Source organism: Vitis riparia, chromosome 18, assembly GCF_004353265.1.
Source record: "Vitis riparia cultivar Riparia Gloire de Montpellier isolate 1030 chromosome 18, EGFV_Vit.rip_1.0, whole genome shotgun sequence".
Classification (NCBI taxonomy): Eukaryota; Viridiplantae; Streptophyta; class Magnoliopsida; order Vitales; family Vitaceae; genus Vitis; species Vitis riparia.
This window is the reverse complement of record NC_048448.1, coordinates 7,677,318-7,699,973: the sequence shown is the minus strand read 5'-3', so window position 1 is coordinate 7,699,973 and position 22,656 is coordinate 7,677,318. Positions and strand designations below refer to the sequence as shown.

Below are 22,656 nucleotides of genomic sequence, written 5' to 3'. Positions count from 1 at the left end.
TCCGGAACATGTTCTAAGCAACTAAAATGGGCTCGGTCAGTTCCTCTATTCCAAACGTTGGGCTGAAAGCTATGGATGCCTTTTTTTTTTTCTTTTTCCTTGGCTCGTGGGGGAGGCTTTCACACCTAGAAGCTCCGAGTAGTGCAATGGTTTTTACTTTTCAGCCTAAGATTTAGATAAGAGCTGCCAGCCAAATACAGCCTAAATCTTTTATGAAGGTGTGGCACCGACGATGGTGGAAAATGGAAATTGAGTGTTCAGCAGATCCTAAATAAATGGTATCGAGTCAGGATTATCTCCAGATGTAGCCTCCTATCAAAAGAATGTGGTGACAAATGGCCTCTCATGGGCTTGCCAGTTGCCACCACTTCTCTAAAAAGGGTCGGCTCTCTGGTTGAAAATGCTCTTGCATTTTGTGTAGATTGACTCACTCTTTGTTTTTGGTTAAATCTATTAAGCATGCCAACATGGCCTCTTGTGACCCTGTCTGTCCTCTCTAAATAAGTTAATTAGGCATGTGAAAAAAAACAAAATAGAAATGGAGGAGCCAATCCCTAGATTGTTAAGATTGCCTCTCGTCTTCTTCCTTCGTCTTTAAATAATATAGATCATACAAACACTTGTTATTTTGTCAGGATCATCAACCAATTTCATTGTTGAAAAAGGACCCCAGTGAAAGGTAACCTATTAATGATCGAGAAGAGTCAGAAGACAAATGAGCCCTTCAATGCCGTGTCCAAATAGAGGTGATGAAGTGGGGAAAAGAAGGGTGGAATAGAGGAAGTGAGGGGAGAGAACCTGGCTTAAGCAAGGCCACCTGTCATCCTCATCGCTTCCGCAGGAGAGCCGCGTGCCCAAAGCTTTCTTCTTATCCACACCACCAAACATCCTCTCGTATCTCATCAGCATCGTCCATCCATCCATTTCTCTTTACTAATTAACTAATACAATTATAATAATGGTTAGGCTTAACGCCCACATGTCTAGTAGTGTCCCCACCCGCTACTCCTCAACCAACTCTTCTGTTTCTACCCCTTCTGCCACAAAGTCGTTGCCAATGGCAAATGCTCTGCCGTTGACGCAGTTGTATGTATGGAAAATTGATTCCAAGTTGGCACCACCCACCACTGTGATCTTAGTTTGCAGATTGAAAGGGAGGACACATGAGAGCTTTAATTTTTTTTAATAAAAAATCAATCAATTGAATAATCACTATCACAGCTGAACAACTACGAGTTCAGATAGCATGTACAGGAGAAACAAATTCTAATCGAGGGGAGCTAAAAGGAAAAAAAAAAAAAAATACACGAATTTCAATGGTCATTTCTAGAGAAGAAAGAAAGAAACTAATCCTAAATTTGGAAATCTAATGGTGATCTTGAGAGACTTCGGTTTTTGGCGGCAGCATCTGGAGACGGGGCTTCTTTGTCGGCAGAGGACTCTCGACCTCGTCATCGACTGGGAATCGACGTGCGGACCATAATTCGGGAAAGGCCGGCAGGTTGAGGTCGAAGTCACGGTGGCTGTGGGTTGACCCCACACCTTCGGACGAGGTAACGCCACTGCTGACGCTGGCGCCGCCTTCGTAGTGGCATCGCTTGTGTCCACCCAAAGCCTGTCCAGTGGGGAAAGTCTTGTGACAGATGGAACACTCATGAGTCCTACCACCGCTGGCAGCGGCCGCGGTGCTTGTGGTGGTGATGGAGGCCGACAGGTCATCGGATCCGGACTGCTTACGGTGGCTGGCCTTGTGTCCCCCTAGTGCCTGGTAGGATGCGAAGGCCTTGTTACAAACTGAACATTTGTATGTGAGTTTAGGAGCTTCCACCTGCAGGGCAGGAGGGGGAGAGAGATGGCGGCGGTGTGAGACGGTGGAGGAGGCGGCGCCTCCTCGAGCCAACATGATGAGGCAGAGAGCCAGATACTCTTCCTCTGTAGGTTGGTTGTCGAAGCGAGGACGCTTGGAACGCTTGCGCTTGGCCCATGACTCCAGAGAGTGGAGGCTGGGTTGCTCGTAGTGAAAGGAAGGCGTGGGTGTGGTTGGTGAGTTGAGAGCTTCCAGAGCCATGAAAGAGGGAGATGAAGTAGGCAGAGAGAAACACTGAAACACTGAGAGAAAAGGTATGCGGGTTGAGGAACTCTGAAGGACTGGTGAGATTTGAGATGAATGAATTTGAGTGAGGGAGTGGTATGGTCTTATAAGGAGTGGGAAGGAAGGAAGTTGCGTGACAAGTGTGAGGAAAGGAAGAGGTAGAGGATGAACTTGCACTTAAATTAATTAGGAACCAAGTGGAGCACGTTTGCGTTGAGTTTTCTTCTGTAGTGGAGAGTCAAATTCACAAGGGCGTGAGAGGATAACATGTGTGGGCCTGCTTCTAGTACAAAGGGAAAGGCAAGGGAAGGAAGAGAGTGAGACTCTGGCTCACAACTGACGACTGCTTCTAAGTCAACACATTCAAATTACATAAACCCCACAAACAAAACGCGTTCAAATGTTCCCACAACCACCCCTTGGCGGCAGCCGGCAGCCAGCAGCCAGCAGCCAGCAGCCGGTAACCAATGTGAGGTAAACCTTAATTGTAACCACCCACCCTCACTTCCCACCCCCCACTAGGCCACTAATATCATTCCATCAGACATAAAATGCATGTACTTGCGCATATCCAAGCTTTAAGTAACCACAACACCTAATCACATGGATTTTTCCAATTTGGGTGGGGTTTCCCATGCCCACCAAATTTATATTAGCATCAAAATAACTCAGCTTTGTCTTTCGCAACCATGGGATGTGTCACACCCTCGATTTTAGCCAAAATTTTTCACCTTGGATGTGCGGTGCTAAGGACCTTCCTTAGCCAACCTTCCTTCACAGCACACTTCGAAAGCCAAAGCAACACCAAGCAAGCAAATAAGGAACCAGACAACATGCAAAGAAACCAAAACCAGGGACAACAGAGATACGGGAACCTTCCCAACTTGTATTAATTCTCAACTACAAGAATACAAAATTGTTCTCCCTGAGTCAGAGAGCAAGCTTACACCCCTAAGCTTTCAGAGAACCCAACTCACAATTCTCTCCTTCCCTCTCTCTGCCCGTCTCAAGGATGCAGGTGCCCTTTTAAAAGAGACACTGCTGCAGTTACAATTCGAATTTCAAAAATTCAAGCTTGGAGCCATTTTGGGTGGTTATGCAACTGGCTGGAACCGCCCTGAACCGCCTTGCACAACCACCCACCCTCCAGGTCGTGGCCTGCTCGTGGACCACCTCCATGCATCAAGCCTTCAGCACCTCAGCCAACTGCTGCTTGTTGACCTGGTCCCCTGCTGCTCCAGCTAGCTGCCACTGACTAGCTGACCATCTACCTTGTCTTGAGCCCATCTCCTCAGCTGCTGGTGAGTCCTCCTAACAAGCTGCTGCCTTCCCCCAAAGGTGCCGCTTGTGACCGAGTGTTTCACCAACGTGCCTTGATCAAGGCTCTTTGGACTAGGCAGCATGCGCGAACTAGCTTGACCAGGTCTGGTGCTTCAGTGTGCCTTCCTCACACTGATGGCTGAGCCCACTGTCCGGCTAGCTCCATAGCAACGAGCCATGGCATTGTGCCCATGGCTAATCCCTTCTTGGTGCACAGGGCATTGCGCCCCTGTGCTGTGAGTAGGCATGTCATCATGATGCGAGTCAGCTGCTGCCCCACTAGACCATGGCGTTGCGCCCATGGTTTGCTCAGCTGGCTCACCGCACAAGGATTAGGCGCCCTCGTGCCTGCGCAGGGAGGAGGTAGGCTGCACCTGGCCCCGTGCCGTTGCGGCCACGGGGTGCACCCCCACATGTCGTTGAGCCCATGTGGATGTGCGCTCGAGTGCCTTCCGTGTGTCCTAGGCACGCCCAAGGCCGTGCCATGGTGCCCCCTTGGTGCGCTCAAGATCCCCCTTGGCGCCCCTTGAGTCACCTACCCCCCCTTAAAGAGCAATACGAGCCGTTTTCAAAGTTTCTCCAGGAGACATCAAAATGTCTGAGGAGACATAATGAAATTATTTAATAAATAAAATAATTTCCAATATTAACCCTCGACCCCCATCTGCACCCACTTCGTAGCCCACAAGTGTCTGGTGCGCGCCTGGCTCGCTCTTGGTGCGCGCGCGGTGCGCGTCTGGCTCGCCCTTGGTGCGCGCGCGTCTGGCTCGCCCTTGGTGCGCGCGCGTCTGGCTCGCCCTTGGTGCGCGCGCGTCTGGCTCGCCCGCGGTGCGCGCGCAGTGCTTGTCAGACTTGACTTCTGCCTTCTCACTTATCATCTAGGGTTTGAACCACCAACCCTCTAGACCCTCCTTGCTTCACTGTCTAGGTCCTCATGGGTGCAAGGCCTACCCATGATCCTTTTCCTCCCTATTCGGGTCAAGTGGCTAAGGGGCTGACAGGATGCTTCTATATAATATCTATCCCGTCCCACATGCCAGCTTGGCATAGGGAAACTGATGTGGGTTTCTGGGTTCAATCCGTAGCCTGTTTTACACCCTTTGTTTTGTAATGCGAAAGCAGCCAATTAATGACAGTGGCCCTTCACATGGGATATTCCGCAATGTTTCTGCTGTGACACATTAATCATTAATCCAGTGGCATGATAACTTGAGATGCAAGAAATCTTTTTGACTCAACTAGTTTTTTATATCAGGAAAAAGTAATTTTCTCAATATTAATCAAACGCGAAAGAAGTGGTGGCTTATGATAGAAAAAACATAGCGTTCACACTGTTTTGTTATGTACCTCAGTTACGTTTTGGGGCACGTAACATTCCCCCATAGGCACAATTTAATTATAAAAGGATGAACCTTCCCTATAAGTTAGTTTCCACTGTTATGAAACTTTCACTTAATTATCATTTGGGCTCGTGAAGTCAGTGCTTACCTAATCAAAGATGGCTTGGGAGTTGGGATTCCGCAGACTTGAATGGGCCATGACCAAATTTCAGAAATGAAAAACGTGGGCTATATAACCTTCAACAACATAAAAAACACGGCGTACTTTGAATTCAACCTCAAAATGCTTCGAGAAGAGATTTCACAATTGGAAGTGACGTCGAGAATCGTTCATCGTTTTCTTTGTTTTGTCCATCAGAACATATTCTCCCTTATTTGAGAATTCCTTTTTGTTTTTTAGGAAACGTTTTCATTTCATTACGATGTGATTGCAGTAATTCTCCAGAGGAATCTGATGCGGCGGGCGTCGAGGGCATCGGGAAGACGAGATGGGTCTGCCCAGTAGGTAACTGAGTAGATATTTGGGAGATTGAATTGGGGTTTAGATGGAGATGGAGATGGAGATGGAGTTGCAGTGCAGGCCAACCAATATGGTCCCTTGGTAATTGGGATGAATGAAAGAGTTGTCACCGGTTAAAAGGGAAAACGAAAATGTAGACCACGCGTGAACCGACACGGTGTGACCATTATGTTGTCATAATAATAGTCAATGGAGTCGTATGAACTAAAAGCCACCGCTTCCACCCAACTTGAGAAAATGGAATCAACATTGGTGGCCATCCTAGCTAACCGATTTTCATGTGAGGCTTGATTTCTTTATGCGAATATGGTATGTTCTGTTACGCCTATCAAGTGGTTAGCCCTTTGTTTTGAGGTGTTGGGGACTGAATTGGCTACTAATAAGAAACTTAAGCTTCATTCGCCTCAACAGAGCTCCTGCTTAGGAGGGACACTGATGTGGCTACTAACCAGAAACTTGACCTAGGACCTAATTTACTCTATGCCTTCTCATGGTTCGTCCTTAGGCTTACCTGTGTTCAAATTTCATTTTCGCAGTCACACTTGTAATGAAATATCAGTATCTTCCTTTCTACCTAATGTCATAGGTGTTGGGCCTGTACAACTTGGGCTGGCTGGCCTTTCCTTTCTGGACTTGAGCAACTTCTTCTCTCTGCTAGGAAATTGTTAAGACTTGGGCCATCATATTTAGGTTGTTGGACAACTCACCCATATAATGTAAGATTTATTAAAATTCTGGAAAAAAAAAAAAAGAGACGGATGATAGACTCACGTTATAGATGAAAAAAATGACGACGGAAAAAAGGTGACGAGGCTTACGATACGTAGGGGTAGAAGGAGGTGGTGGTAAAAGAAGCAGGCATGAGTTCCAGAGTTTTTGGGGGAGGGGGAATAGGGATTTGGGGCATATGGCTTCTTGGATTTGATTCGCCCGACAGACTGAAGTGCGCCCCCCACAAGTCATCCAGGAAAGATACTCAACAAGATATTTCAGTTTTACTATTTTACCCTTTCTCTCTCCTATTCCAAGATCCCGTCCCCAGCTGTCCACATGCACCTGTTCGGCTGTTCCCACCAGTGGAGCGATTGACCAGAGAATTTTAAAGAGGGGCATTTCCGTCAGAAAACAACATGAAAAGACGTCTCCCCATTAAACGCCGGTAATTCGGTCATTTAAAGAGTAAACAGAGTTTCATCTGGGCATCTACAGCAGAGTCAGCCCGCATCTCGTCTGGTTGAGTTGCTACTGACTCAGTGGTCTGTAAGATCTCACACCAACCAATGGCTTCTGAGGATGCCCAGGATCATCGTATTGCTCGAATTTCTTCTGCGATTCGGGTCATCCCCGACTTTCCCAAACCAGGTTAAAACTCAAAAAGTTGTGATTTATGATAACTCGGATCAATTCATACTTCCGATCTGGGTTTTCCATTTTATCATCTGAGTATTCCGTAGTTTTGTCTCTCACTGAGTTTATAGTATTTAATAGAGGCTATCTGATGGTATGTTGCTTTTGGTTTGGGGGCAGGTATTATGTTTCAGGACATAACAACATTGCTTCTCGACCCCCAGGCTTTCAAGGACACTATCGATTTGTTTGTTGAGAGATACAAAGGGAAAAGCATCTCTGTTGTTGCAGGTATTACGCTTGTTTCTTAGTTTAGGTTTGCTTTGGTTATTTTGTTCTTTACTTCCACCGTGCTTTACTTATTATCTGTTTTAGGTTTTCCTAATTGTCTGTTAACAATGTACCTACAATCAACATAAATTTTTTAATGGCATAAAAAAAATCTTATCCTAATAACTGTTTTTGAATTCTTTTAGTCATGTGATTTTTCCATTAGTTTATGATTATGATAATAAAGAAAGTAATTTTTATGTTTTTCTAAGTGGGTGTAGTCAAGTCCAGTGATTCATATGGGACAAGAAAATGTATTCGGAAGCACCATGAAAATATGAGCCAGATTTGATCTAACTCCTGTATAAGAGAAGGATTAGGAATTACAGTACTCCAATATATGCAATGTGCTTTCCTCAGTCTCACCGCGCCCCTACCCACCAAAAGAGAAGGAAAGGCCTATTTCTCTCCCCTTGCATACTTGATCACTATCATCTAGCAAAGTTTTGAATATCCCTAGGCATCACCAAGTGAACCAAAATTTAGACAGAAAATAATACTAAGGAATAATGGAAACTGTGATGAATTAACATTCGATCCATTGCTTGCAAGTTTGACCATCATACACCATATTTAATTGGAAAAACCCATCTTTGTGGATCAGGTAGTTAAATATACTTTTCTCTGTAGCTTTTCTCTATACATAAAATGGCATTATTGAATAATTTTGGGTCTTTCCAATTGCATTTTATTGGAACTTGGAAGGATATCATTATTACTTGGTCTTGCAATTTGTTAATGACACTGGAAGATGCATACATGGAAGGAAGCTAGAAAATCATCCCGATTTTTCATCTCAACCTCCCCTGATCTCACAAACTCTCAATATATAGGCACCAGTTGCCAATTCTCCATTAATTCAATTTCTTGGTCCTTCTACCTTCTATAAAGAAGTGCGAAAATATACATATAAGTTGCCAGGCTGGAAATGTTAATGGTTTGGACTCTTTCATGGTTTCCCATATCAAGTATCATAGGAAAAATGTTGTTGTCATTTGTTCAAAAAATCCAATTCTGTTTGAAACAAAGGAAGGATTCTCAAAATGGTCTTCTAAAAGCTACAAGTCTACAATTTCAAGTATCCAAGGCCTCCCCTGCTCCTCCTTTCTCAAGGGAAGGAATTAACTATACATGGATGGAATTACTGTTACCTCATGTCTTTAAATGTTTGTTGGAGATCATTTTGTCAGATTTTTCAAATCAAAACTTGGGTAAGTGGCTAGGTTTTGGTTTGCCAAAAACTTACCAAGTTAAATTATTTTAGACATACTGCAGTTTTATCATTGTTTTTCATGCAGTTAAGTATTGGATTAGCAATTCCCTGATTTTGCTTTTGTTTTCGGTGGAACTAACTATAATTTTTTTAATTTGATATCCATGACTTTCTGCAGGTATTGAAGCAAGAGGTTTTATATTTGGCCCACCAATTGCATTGGCCATTGGAGCAAAATTTGTCCCCATGAGAAAACCTAATAAATTGCCTGGTATGTCTTTACCATCCAGCTTTTGCCTTCCTCAATTAGTTCTTGGATGGCATCAACTTTTTTATTAGTCAGGAGAACAATGCAGTCTGTGATAATGATTTTTTTTTATCTAGTGCAATGAAATAACTTGCATCAGTGTTGAAAGAGTTTATGCGTTGCTAGTTTCTACATGGTCTTATCGAGTGATTGGTAATAATGTGTCAACAAGTGTGATAATATGATTTCTTTCAGTTTTGTAAACCTTTCAATAAAAGCATCTTGTTATGGATTGTTAGGGAGCTTCAATATTTGGGATGTTAAGTCAATTACTGCAATTCAAACAAAAAAGAGAGGAGTTGGAGTAGTGAGTGGAAGATGGTTTGTAAGTGACCTTGTAGGTAGTGATTTTTAGGTTGCTGTTGTTTGGCTTAGAGGCTAGGTGTTCGTCTCTCCTCAGAAATTGGAGGATTATAAAAGAGGAGTGTGGCAGAGTTCTCTCACCTGGTCTAAAGGTAAGGGTTTTGGGGTTGTGGGCTTATTTTGTAATTCCTATGGGGTAGAAGGTGGTCTTCAGGAAGTGCAAGGAAGAGTGGAGTGAGAGTAGTGGGGTGATTTAGTTGGGTTTTACCCAAGAGTTTGATAAGTTTGGGGTTTCTATATTTTTGTAGGCCTTTAGGGTGAAGCTTTTGTATCGGGTGTTGGTTTGTTGTTTCTCTTTCTGTTTGCTTGTATTCGGCTGCTACTTGTATACTCCATGTGTACTTTGTGTGCCTTTTCCAAGTGATTTTAATATATTTGCTTGTTTACCTATCCAAAAAAGAAACAAAGTATTCTGTTTTTCTATTATTTATTTATTTTGTTGTCTATTAGTTATGTGCTTTAGCTTTAATTAGTTTTTTGAACCACCAATATAACCAATTCTGTAATGCAAGTATATGTTGTACTTGTCACCTTCAGTGGGCTCTCAGATAAGGCAATCAAAGAGCTTCATCTCTTCGTTATTGCTGTTATATTCAAATGTAGGATCAGTGCTTCACTAAATTTAGCCATAGGTACTTGGTATGATTCTGCTATTGCATCTTATGTGTCTGGGTTGTTATTATGAATATTGATGCTCAATATGCAAAAGTCAACTAATTTATTACTTGTATTTCATTGGAACTTGCTACTATCATGTGAGAACTTCTGTACTAGTTCAAAGGATGCTAAAAGGTTCCCTAATAGCCTTTTGGTGTTGCTGCATTTAATCCAAGGAAATGTCATCTTTTTTAGACGCTATGATTACAGTGTGTAAAAATTACTGTGATGCATACTGTGTCAAGGCTCAAACTGTACATCTCTACCTCGATCAACTGCCACAACCATACCATAATCTCATACTGCTTCCTAACTGTATATGACCTATGGGGACCACTCCTAGGATACGATCTTTTATATCAAGATTCAAGACTGTTTTGTTGCTTGAGTCAGTTGGTAACAAGTCTATGTGCGGCATACTCTCTCCACATACATCTTAATAAATTTTATTTTATCATCCAAGATAATACATGACTAAGTTCTACATGCTTTATACTTTACTTGAGAAATAGTTTGTTAAGACAATAGAAAGAAGAGTTCATTGCTTCTAAAGATTGTCAGAAGTTGTATTATTGAAAATTTTCAAAATGGTCTGTTTATCGGATTTATTGTCAGTTTCTATAAATGAACATGCTACCCTTGCACCTACTTTTATCATATACCCTTGTTGTATCCATGAGTGCAATTCTAGTTTGTTCTTGATATCTTGTTTTATGGTAAAACTTTTGCTTATATTTGGGATCAGTTAGATTTTTATTTTGAACCTTTATCACCTTAGTTATTTATTTAGTTAGTTTTTTTAAAATGTATTTTCCAAGAACGCCAATAACTTTTATTTTATATATTTCCTAAGAGTCTTCTTAACTGTGCTTATCAGAACATTCCATGTTGCATAGAGTTTTAATGATTTGATGTTCTTATCAGGGGCGGTTATTTCTCAAGAGTATGCATTGGAGTATGGAACAGACAAAATTGAGATGCATGTTGGGGCTGTACAAGCTGGAGAACGAGCCTTAGTCATAGATGATCTCATTGCAACTGGGGGAACCTTGTGTGCTGCAATCAACCTCCTTGGTAGAGTGTTTTTCTTTTCTTTATCTTAATTTGGTGGCATATCAATGTTTACTTTCTCTTATTATCTATTTATAAATGTTTGCATAGCTGTTTTTTTTTCTTTTTTTTCTTTTCATTTTCTCTTTTTCGCTTCTTTTGGTGGATGTGAGAAAGAGGTTAGGTCCACATACCACTAATTTCCTTCATGTTGTTGATGGGAGGCTTGCTGGATGTTTGGAAAGGCTTGCATGGGATAGTGAAAGAGATTATGTTCTACTTATAAATTACCTTGCTGCTTCTGTTAGCTGTATCTATTTGGAGGTTTATGTTACCTGGTCTTTGGTTTGGGTTTGTGTTTAGATGTCAAGTTTGTATTGTCATGGAGTGTTAGGATATAGAGTTATAGATGAATTGTGAAAGTATCCAACTCTTTTTCCTTTATACCTCAGGATATAATGATGTGTCTGTTGTCTATTTAACATCATGGCCAACGTTGATAGTGCATTGGTTTCGAAATAAACCATGAAATCAAGGAATATTAAGAAAATCTCCTGGAACTTTTAGTAAATTTGAACTAATTTACTCCTTTCCTTTGTTGGACGGTCCTGTCAGCAAGTTGGATACATGTTTTAGAGCAACTTCACGTTAGTTCACATCCAACATGGGCATTTAACTTATTTAATTGTCGATAAATCTTGGAAATCTCTCTGATTCAACAAAATATTTTCTATAATATTAGTCTGCCACATAACACTTCAAATGAGTTACCTAAAGGCGACTTGATTTGGCACGTGTCTTGTTTCATATGACCTGAGAAACATCAGCTTCCGCTCATTCCCATCAATATTGAAATTTTCCAGATTTTATATCTTAATGTAACTTTTCTCTGCAGAACGGGTTGAGGTGGATGTGGTTGAGTGTGCTTGTGTCATTGAATTACCAGAGCTAAAGGTATGGTCTTATTTATGGAAAGCATCTTCAACTTAGAATTCTTTCTTTTTTGGTTGGCAAAAAGAGAGAAAAAAAAAAATTATAGTTAGCCTATCATAAACAGTTAAGCTTAGAAGCTCTATAACATGATGCTCAGCTTATTGAAACACCTTTTTGCCAGAATACTGTCAAAATAGTGTTTTGAGGTTACTTGCTAGATCCCAAGGAAAATTAATATAAGCTCCTTCTTTCTTTCTCACGATTTTGGAGTGGTACCATACACAATCAGCTTGTACAAACAACCCAGGCAAACTGGGGTAGCAACAATTTTGCCTTTATTTCTCCATTTGTTCCCAAAGCAAAAAAACTGCCTGCATCTTATAGTTTCAAAAATGACAAGCAGTTGTATGGTGGTTTGTACAAGCTGTTCTTTAGATTAGCCTTTCTTCTCTCTCAATGTCAACGTTGACTAATGCATTATTGTCCCAATTATAGATGTATCAATGGACAAATCCAAAGTCAATGTTTTTCCCTCCTTTTTTTTGTTTTTTTTTTCCCTAAGTCAAATACTATCTTAATGTTGAATGACAATATCTAAATGTTTCAAATGCCCATAGTCTTAAATGTCAATGTTGACATATTATCAATGTCCCAAAATACAGATGCATCAGTGGATCAATTCAATGTCAACACTTATTTTATTTTATTTTTTTGGTAAGTCAAATCCTGTTTCAATATATACATAAATTGTTCAAACTTTCAATCAAACCCAAGTATTAAATAAAATGAATTACTGGACAAACAAGATAGAAAATATTGGAAATAAGAAATAAAAATAAATAAATAAACAAATATGAAAAGACAAAGGTTAAGGAGACTTCATATGTCAGTGCTTGTTGTCCTAATATAGTATAGTAATGGGATGCAACACTGAGGTCTATCACATCTTCTCAATATGAAATTCAAATTTATCAATATCTTTATATTAATAGGACTACAAAATCATGTCCAATTTTCAGCAAAGTAATGTTGTTTAATAGTTCAGGAATTGATAATTCGTTTGCAAACATAACATTTATTGTAGAAAATTAAGAACTTTACCCTGCCTATCAAAAAACTAACTTCAACACCTTTGATCTCTGATAGCCAGCTAAAGAAAGAAAGAAAGAAAAATGATCAAAATGATGAATAAGGAACCCAAGAAAGCAATGAAACAATTCATGAGTTGCATCTAAAATGGAAAGAAAAACTGAAATTAATAGGATTCAGGGGGGAAAATGGGCAAATACTGATGCAGAAATTAGTTATATTCTACTTACAACATTAACATTGTGTTGGAATAGCAACTGGTCTGTCGAGTGTCTTCAATGCAGCCTATGTGCTCAATGGGAACCTGACCCTTTTAAAAAATTGCCAACCTGAACTTGGTCCATCTAGCCTATTTATTTCCACTATTTTCATTTTTTTCCTGAATATTTAATTTTAAAATATAAAATCTTTTAATAGGTTTTTTTTGGGTATTTTTGGTTTATTTTTCTTGAGAAATAACTTCTGTTTATTTGAAAAAATACTAGGCTTGCATAAAAACTTCTAAATTTTACAGGATTTTAACATTATGTTTTGGATATCTTCATTTCTGGAGCTAAGACCTTACTGGCTATGCCAACTATCTTCATAAACTTGGTTTCTTTTGTTGCCTCTTGCTCACTCTGTTGAATCCTGTCATTTAAATGTGTTGAATATAATGTATTTATAGTATATAACCTTTCCTTGTTAATATAGGATACATGTATGGTAGTTAGGACTCCTAGCCTTGTATATATATATATTTCTCAATTGTAAGTAGATAATTACATTAATGAGAATTAAGGTTTTTCTTCTTTCTCTCTCTCTCAACATGGTATCAGAGCCAAGGAAGAAAACCTAATTCTTTCTTGTTTCCCGTGTCATCAACTCCGGGAAACCTTCCGGTGACCGTGTTTCATTCCGGTCACCTTCCCCATCTTCCAATACTTTCCGGTCATTCGGATCGTCGACAGAAACTACTCACCGCCGGCGAACTTTTCCGGCGAGCTTTTCCGGCGACTTTTCCGGCGACGTATTTTTTCGACACCGACTATACCAGAAGGAGCGCCTGGAGGAGATCTACAACTTTTGTGAAGGCACCGGCACCAAAATCCCATCCACGCGCCGTCCACGCGCAAATTTCCGGCCGGCGACTGAATCTCACGCGCCGGCGCGTGAGGGCGCGTGAGGCCTTTTCCGGCGACGCGCCTCCTCCTCCAGCTTCGCCTGACGCCGACCAGCCTCCCTACCTCCCTGGTTCTCCCATCCGAGCCCTGCACATACCTCTTTTGGGGATTTTTGTCTCCGTCGGCCCTCCAAACAGCCTTTCCGGCGAAGCTCCGACTACTTTTTCTCCACTCCAATCCCTGCACGTGCCTTGGGAAGTGTTCTTCTACCTTTCTGGTGGTACCACGCCGCGATCTGAGGCCGTCTCCCTTTTTCGGTGGTGCCACGCCGCAATCTGAAGCCGTATTAGGGCTCTCTTCGATCCAAACATACTTCATTCTTCAGATAAGTAGATATGACTACTAAAAATTCCATTTTTTCCGCTGTTATATCTGGATCTCCTATGATTACTTCGGAGAAATTGGTTGGCAGTGACAATTATCTTTCCTGGTCTGCGTCTGTTGAACTTTGGTTTATGGGTCAAGGATATGAGGATCACTTGATTACACAGGAGGCAGATATCCCTGAGGTTGACCGCGTACAGTGGAGGAAGATAGATGCACAGTTATGTAGTGTATTATGGCAATCGGTTGATCCCAAGATTCTTCTTCATCTTCGGGCCTACAAAACTTGTTTTAAATTTTGGACTCAGGCCAAAGGATTATATACGAATGATATCCAGCGTCTTTATAAGGTGGCTTCTGCAATTGTCCATCTCAGCCAACAGGACTTGGATCTATCTACTTATATTGGCCAGATTGCCTCTCTTAAGGAGGAGTTCTTGACTGTGATGCCTCTTACTCCTGATGTTGGGGCTCAACAAACACAGCTTGACAAGTTCTTCATGGTTCTTACTCTTATTGGCCTCCGTCCGGATCTTGAGCCTGTCCGCGATCAGATTCTTGGTAGTTCATCAGTTCCGTCCTTGGATGATGTGTTTGCTCGCCTCCTCCGTATCTCCTCCACTCAGACTTTGCCATTTGATAGCACTTCAGATTCTTCTGTGTTAGTTTCTCAAACTAACTCTCGAGGAGGCCGTAGTGGTACCCGAGGTAGAGGTCAACGTCCTCATTGCACCTATTGCAATAAACTTGGCCACACTCGCGATCGTTGCTATCAGTTACATGGACGACCTCCTCGCACTGCCCATGTGGCCCAGTCCTCTGATTCTCCGCTGCCTCAAGCTCCGAGCTCTTCCGCATCTCAGGCTTCTGTTGCCTCTGTTGCCCAGCCTGGTAATGCCTCTGCCTGCCTTACCCACACATCTTCTCTTGGACCCTGGATTCTAGATTCTGGAGCTTCTGATCACTTATCTGGTAATAAGGATCTTTTCTCCTCTATTACTACTACCTCTGCTTTACCTAATGTTACCTTAGCTAATGGTTCTCAAACTGTGGCTAAAGGTATTGGTTTGGCCCTTCCTCTGCCTTCTCTACCTCTCACTTCTGTCCTTTATACTCCTGAATGTCCTTTTAATCTTATTTCCATCAGCAAAATCACTCGTACTCTTAATTGCTCTATTACCTTTTCTGATAAATTTGTGACCTTGCAGGACCGGAGTACGGGGAAGACGATTGGCATAGGACGTGAGTCTCAAGGCCTCTATCACCTCACCTCGGATTCATCTCCTGCAGTTTGCATTTCCACTGATGCTCCTCTCCTCATTCACAATCGTCTGGGCCACCCTAGTCTCTCCAAGTTCCAGAAGATGGTCCCTCGTTTTTCCACTTTATCGTCGCTTCCGTGTGAGTCATGTCAGCTTGGGAAACATACTCGTGTCTCGTTCCCAAAGCGTTTGAATAATCGGGCAAAGTCTCCTTTTGAGCTTGTCCACACTGATGTTTGGGGTCCTTGTCGGACTGCGTCTACTTTAGGATTTCAGTATTTTGTCACTTTCATTGATGATTATTCTCGATGTACTTGGTTATTTTTAATGAAAAATCGAGCTGAGTTATTCTCTATTTTCCAGAAATTTTATGCTGAAATCCAAACCCAGTTCAATGTTTCTATTCGTGTGTTACGCAGTGACAATGCTAGGGAATATTTTTCAGCCCCATTTACTTCGTTTATGTCTCATCATGGGATTCTTCATCAGTCTTCTTGTGCTCATACTCCTCAACAAAATGGGGTAGCTGAACGCAAGAATCGACATCTTGTTGAGACAGCTCGTACTCTCCTCCTCCATAGCAATGTTCCTTTTCGTTTTTGGGGGACGCTGTTCTTACCGCTTGTTATTTGATTAATCGTATGCCCTCCTCTGTCTTACATGATCAGATTCCTCACTCCCTTCTCTTCCCTGACCAACCACTTTATTTCCTTCCTCCTCGTGTCTTTGGTTGTACTTGCTTTGTTCATATTCTCACTCCTGGACAGGACAAGCTTTCCGCCAAAGCCATGAAGTGTCTCTTCTTGGGATACTCTAGACTTCAGAAGGGTTATCGTTGTTATTCCCTTGAGACTCATCGATACTTTATCTCCGCTGATGTCACCTTCTTTGAGGACTCACCATTCTTTTCCACCACTTCTGAGTCTCTTCCTGTTTCTGAAGTCTTGCCTATTCCCATTGTCTCCCCACCTGATGCTATGCCTCCTCGGCCACTTCAGGTTTATCATCGTCGCCCTCGTGTCGTTGCTCCTCTCCCTTTTGCTGAGGCACCTGCTGACTCACTTCCTATCCCTTCGGCTTCACCTACCCCGGCTCTGCCTTCTCCTAATGACTTACCCATTGCTGTTCGGAAAGGTACTCGCTCTACTCGTAATCCTCATTCTATTTACAATTTTTTGAGTTATCATCGATTATCTTCACCCTATTCTGCTTTTGTTTCTGCTATATCCTCTGTTTCTCTTCCAAAGAGCACCCATGAAGCTCTTTCCCATCCAGGCTGGCGACAGGCAATGGTGGATGAAATGACTGCTCTGCACTCTAATGGCACTTGGGATCTTGTTGTTTTACCCTCGGGTAAATCTACCGTTGGTTGTCGTTGGGTTTACGCAGTTAAGGTTGGTCCTGATGGTCAGGTTGATCGCCTTAAGGCCCGCTTAGTTGCTAAAGGCTATACTCAGGTTTATGGTTCTGATTATGGTGACACATTCTCTCCGGTTGCCAAGATTGCTTCTGTTCGTCTGCTTCTCTCCATGGCTGCCATGTGTTCTTGGCCTCTTTATCAATTGGATATTAAAAATGCCTTCCTTCATGGTGATCTTGCCGAGGAAGTTTATATGGAGCAACCTCCTGGTTTTGTTGCTCAGGGGGAGTCTGGTTTAGTATGCAGGTTACGCCGTTCTCTATATGGCTTGAAACAATCTCCTCGAGCATGGTTTAGCCGTTTTAGTTCTGTTGTTCAAGAGTTTGGCATGCTTCGCAGTACAGCAGACCATTCAGTTTTCTATCATCATAACTCTTTGGGGCAGTGTATTTATCTGGTTGTTTATGTGGACGACATCGTCATTACAGGCAGTGATCAGGATGGTATTCAGAAACTAAAGCAACACCTTTTTACCCACTTTCAGACCAAAGACTTGGGGAAACTCAAGTATTTCTTGGGAATTGAGATAGCTCAATCCAGTTCTGCTGTGGTCCTTTCCCAAAGGAAGTATGCTTTAGACATCCTGGAAGAAACTGGTATGTTAGACTGTAAACCGGTAGACACACCTATGGATCCGAATGTCAAACTTGTACCAGGACAGGGGGAGCCTTTAGGAGACCCCGGGAGATATCGACGGCTCGTAGGTAAATTGAACTATCTCACCATTACTCGTCCAGACATTTCTTTTCCTGTGAGTGTTGTTAGTCAATTCCTACAGTCACCATGTGATAGCCATTGGGATGCTGTAATCCGCATTCTTCGATATATCAAAAGTACACCAGGCCAAGGTGTGTTGTACGAGAACAGAGGTCATACTCAGGTTGTTGGTTACACAGATGCAGATTGGGCTGGCTCACCCACAGATAGACGTTCCACTTCAGGGTACTGTGTTTTTATTGGAGGTAATCTAATATCTTGGAAGAGTAAGAAACAAGATGTAGTGGCCAGATCTAGCGCTGAAGCCGAGTATCGAGCTATGGCTTTGGCAACATGTGAACTCATATGGTTGAGACATCTTCTTCTAGAGTTGAGATTTGGAAAGGATGAACAGATGAAACTCATATGTGATAACCAGGCCGCATTACATATTGCATCCAATCCAGTCTTTCATGAAAGGACCAAACATATTGAAGTTGACTGTCATTTCATTAGAGAGAAGATCGCATCAGGATGTGTTGCTACAAGTTTTGTTAATTCAAATGATCAACTAGCTGACATCTTCACTAAATCTCTCAGAGGTCCTAGGATTAAATATATTTGTAACAAGCTTGGTGCATATGACGTATATGCTCCAGCTTGAGGGGGAGTGTTGAATATAATGTATTTATAGTATATAACCTTTCCTTGTTAATATAGGATACATGTATGGTAGTTAGGACTCCTAGCCTTGTATATATATATATTTCTCAATTGTAAGTAGATAATTACATTAATGAGAATTAAGGTTTTTCTTCTTTCTCTCTCTCTCAACAAAATGCATCACCATTTTTTTCCTATAATTCTTTCTTTTGATGCATTGCTATTTTGCACTTTGTCTTATTGCAGGGTAGGGACCGATTAGGAGACAAACCACTGTTTGTCCTTGTAAGTGCAGCTTGATCTCACAGTTCCTGTGGTATAACTTCAAGCAGGTGGTTGGAGTTTATGATTGCTAGAGCTTTTCTCTGAAGCTGGAGAACCTTAATGACCCAGCTCGATTGAAGGGAAGAGAAAATTGTTTGGTAATGAAGGGTTTTCTTTAGGTTAGGTAGTTGGAGACCTGAAAACAATTGGTTGATTAAAGTAATAAGACTTTTCAGGTTAGGAGGATTTATATAATTCTTCGTTTTTTAAGGGACTGGCCAGATTCAACGCCTGACTGTTGGTTAAATATACATAAAAACCTTACCCGGTTTTCTCTCGTGAACACCATTAATTGTGTTTACTTTTATTGATGCAAAAAATTGTGTGTTGATGCTTTTACATGTGCTTAAAGTTGAGTCCACAGTTTCTGTTGATTATCCATCATTGTTTCATGTCTAAAACCTGTGCTGATGATTAAGAGAGAAAATTCCACCTAGTGGTGGTGGTTGGTAGTGGGGGAAGACTAGGTAAAGAAAAAAAACCCCAGTTTGTCTTTCATGGTCACAATCCACCATTTCATGGTCACAATCCACCATTTCATCTACCTATGGCCATAACATTTAATACACCCAGTATTACACGCTAACCTGAAATGTTTTACTTATATATAGTGCCTGCTTTGTTTCAACTAGCCATTTGCCCCTACTCTAATTACCTTCATTGCAACTTTTGTGATCAGTACTTTGGAAACTAGTACCATGTCTTTCTTTTTTCTTTTTGCATGTGTGAATACAACAGTGAATGCATCATTTCAGTCTTTTGTTTCTTTGTCTGAATACAACTGTGAATGCACTATTTCCATCTATGTGTTGTTTAGGGTTTACCATTATCAGGTTTCTAGGAATGAATTGAAGTCAAATATACTATCAAACAGTAGAAGTGGCCTCCTTGTAAAGACTCATCCAGCTTTGCTGGAGGGGGGCTGGGGGTGGTCCAGCCTTCGAAACAGTGTTGCCCTCGTCAACACGCTTTTTATAATTTGCCCGTTTCTGATACTTCATTCCAACCAATTTAGGGGGTTGAAAACATTTAACAATTCATGAGCTATGTCAATGCATGCTTATCATTCATTTTCAATTCCGGGGATTACATTGCTTTCTTCTTCACATTTCTTCTTCCAGTAGGATCAGTACCCGCTAAAACTATACTCTCCAAACCAACAATAATGAAGTGACCAGAAAGAGAACAATTTGTGGCATAATTGGAGTGGGATAACAGCTTCGTTAATACATAAAGTGCTTGGACTTTCAGTGTTTGGAGAATTTGTGCAAGTCACCATCAATGTAATTATTTATTGGTATGATTCATACAAGTCAGCCAGGTAGCTAGAATTCATAATTATTAAATCAAAATTTCGGTTCACAAGCATCCATGAGTGACTTGGAAGTCGGGAGTGGTCCTATTAATAGCTCCTTTGATCATAAATTCAAGACATTAAAATACTTCATTGTTTCCATGAAATATATTCTTTTCAACGCTGATAACACGTATTTTTTATTTTTTAATTATGACCATTCTATTAAGTTATCATTATTTTTGCGTATGTATATGTATATGCTATAAGAAATTCAAGATGGTACTGTATTCTAGGTCTTGTAATTATGTTTAATATAGAGATAATACTAACTATTTAACAAAAGATTCTTTTTGTGACATGGGTCTGCCAGCCTTTAAAAAAAATGAGCAAATTAAGCTATTTTTGAGGGCAGCAAAGACTGTAACCTTCAAACGGTAAGAGAAGCCATTTTGACACCAAGTGTCATTGAGTCTCAATGACGTAACCATACAATATGAATATGATATTTGTCTCCTACCACATTCACCCACCTCCATAATCAACCATGGGACATGACCTAAAACTATGGAAGAAAATTCTCCCTATTCGAAGGGATATAATGAAATGTACACAACAGTACATGTGTATGATGGTGAGTTGTAAGTCGGCAAGCACTCGTTAGGTAAAGGTTAAGGGACGGACCAAGTTCCATTTTTGCCTATTCTATAGACAGTCAGACTCACCTCCACGATCTGGCCGTCCTTCGGCATCATTTCTTTTATTGGTTTATTCCTCTTAACACAGTCGACAATCCTGAATCCCCTCTGTTTCTCCATGTAAATGCAGCCTGATCTCATATCTAACCACTCCATCAACTTCCTAGACCCCTTGCATTTCATACATTCAGGTATTAAACACTCACCTGAAATAAATATAGTATCAAACAGTAGAAGAAGTGGCCTCCTTGTAAAGGCAAAAGCATCCAGCTTTGCTGGAGCCCGGAGGGCTTCAATACGGTGTTGTCCCTGTCAACACGCTTTTGTGCATTTCCCAAAATTGGAAAGCATTTAACAATTCGTGAGCCATATGTCAATGCATGCTTACCATCCATTAACAGTTCTGAGACATGTCCCTGGCATGATTGGATATCAGTTTTATACAAATACAGTGCTTGGACTTTCTGGAGTCCGGAGAATTGTAGAAGTCACCATCAAAACCTTTATCTATGGGTATGATTGCTATACAAGTCGCAGCCCAAAATATAAACTAAACATTTTGGTTCTCCCCATCCACCAGAGACTTGGAAGCTGGAAATGGTCCCACTAGCAGACCCTTTAATTATTTCCGACATTAGCATACTTTATTGCTTCCATGAAATATATTCTTTCTAACGTTGAAAACATAAATTTTTTATAAGTTCGTTAATTTTATTAAGTTATCAGTATCCTGGCAATAATTATACGTATATGGTATAAGAAATTGAAGGTGGTGTTGTATTCCAGGTCTTGTACTTATGGTCTAATGAAGAGATAATGCTTAACTATTTAGCTAAAGATTCTTTTTTGAAGCCTGAGTCTGCCCTTTCTTCAAAATATTAGCAAGATTGGGTCATTTTCAATTCCTTAATAAGCTCTTGAGGGCAGAGAGGACTGCAACCTTCAAACAATAGGAGAAGCCATTTTGACACAAAGACCAACTTCGTTCCTTTAAATTGAATGGTGTTTCTAAGAGTGTCATTAATTAAGTCTTAATGACAAGACCATCTAAAATGAATATGATTCTTTCAATACAAATATCTTTCTTATGCATGATGAAGCTTGAAAGAAATTTTTTTTCTCAAGAATGATGCTACTTATATTAGACATGATTTTGAATGTGAATTAAGGTGCTGAATAATTTTTTATATTAATATATTATTACAATATTATAATTTTTTATCAGCTAGAAAAACAATTGGGAATATTGATATAAACATTTTAGTTATGTTCGGTTGTTAGAAAAATTGAAGGAAAATGTAAGGGAAAGAAAATACAAAGGAAAAGTAGAAGAAAACAAAAAGTGAAGAAAAATAAAAAAAAATAGATTAAAGTTGATAATTTTTTTTATTTATTTTTTTACTTCAAACTCATTTTCTTTATTTTAACTCATCAATATAAATGTTAAATAATTTAAAAATACACAAGTTTTTAATTAGTTTTAATAATTATTATTTTTTTTATATTTTTCATAGGACAACCAAACATGAAAAATAATTTTCCTTTGCATTTTTTTCTTTCCTTAGTATTTTTCGGAAACCAAACATAACCTTTAGGTCATAGGAATAGAGATGTGAAAAAAAAAAAAAAAGAGTAGAACCGTAGAAGACACATGAACAAGGATTCACATAAAATAGTTACTTCTTTCTTTTTCTATCATTTGTATTATTTTCTATATTACTAAGGTATTAACCCTGAAGGACATTCACGAATTTAAAACATATCTATATAGTTAAAAGAAGTTTATACTTATGTAGCATTAGAAACTTTCTCCCTCATCCGATGTGAGATATCACAAATACCCCTTATGTAGACATAATGTCCTTGTTGTGTCTCATGAGATTACGAAATCAAACAAACAAATATCCCTACGAAGCCAAACAAACCCATGTATTAGGGTTAGAGATCGACTTCGATACCATTTATAATGACTTGCACTTAATCGTATAAATATTGTTTACTTTAGGTTTAAAAAGACTCTCACGACTTTAAAATGTATCTACATAGTTAAAAATAACTCATATTTATATAGCGCTAGAAACTCTCCTCTATCCAATGTAAAATATCATAATATAAATACAAAAAATAAGGAAATATGAGATATTTTAAAATTTAATAATTATATTTAACTTTTTGTCTTTATAATTTTTTATGATACAATGAAATATTTTTTGTGATTCGTGTAAATACAGGTGTTTGAACCTCATTAAAA

General features: G+C 40.2%; 2 protein-coding genes across 2 annotated transcripts; one reads left to right on the top strand and one right to left on the bottom strand.

Moving 5' to 3' along the window:
• Positions 1-1,157: 1,157 nt before the first annotated feature.
• LOC117905336 (zinc finger protein ZAT10-like) lies at positions 1,158-2,198 on the bottom strand. The gene has a single exon (XM_034818245.1). It carries the CDS (start codon positions 2,066-2,068, stop codon positions 1,367-1,369), a length of 702 nt encoding a protein of 233 aa, XP_034674136.1. The 5' UTR covers positions 2,069-2,198; the 3' UTR covers positions 1,158-1,366.
• A 4,077-nt stretch (positions 2,199-6,275) lies between these two features.
• Positions 6,276-18,754, top strand: LOC117907390 (adenine phosphoribosyltransferase 1, chloroplastic). The gene is made up of 6 exons (XM_034820920.1): positions 6,276-6,634; positions 6,800-6,910; positions 8,341-8,433; positions 10,414-10,563; positions 11,435-11,493; positions 18,336-18,754. The coding sequence occupies exons 1-6, from the start codon at positions 6,553-6,555 to the stop codon at positions 18,387-18,389; spliced, it is 549 nt and encodes a 182-aa protein (XP_034676811.1). The 5' UTR covers positions 6,276-6,552; the 3' UTR covers positions 18,390-18,754.
• Positions 18,755-22,656: the final 3,902 nt, after the last annotated feature.

Excerpts from the sequence above, each read along its gene's own strand:
- LOC117905336 (XM_034818245.1), bottom strand. The coding sequence starts at position 2,068 with ATGGCTCTGGAAGCTCTCAACTCACCAACCACACCCACGCCTTCCTTT.
- LOC117907390 (XM_034820920.1), top strand. The coding sequence starts at position 6,553 with ATGGCTTCTGAGGATGCCCAGGATCATCGTATTGCTCGAATTTCTTCT. Across the intron at positions 6,911-8,340 it reads AAGCATCTCTGTTGTTGCAG|GTATTGAAGCAAGAGGTTTT; the intron begins GTATTACGCTTG and ends GACTTTCTGCAG. Across the intron at positions 10,564-11,434 it reads TGCTGCAATCAACCTCCTTG|AACGGGTTGAGGTGGATGTG; the intron begins GTAGAGTGTTTT and ends TTTTCTCTGCAG.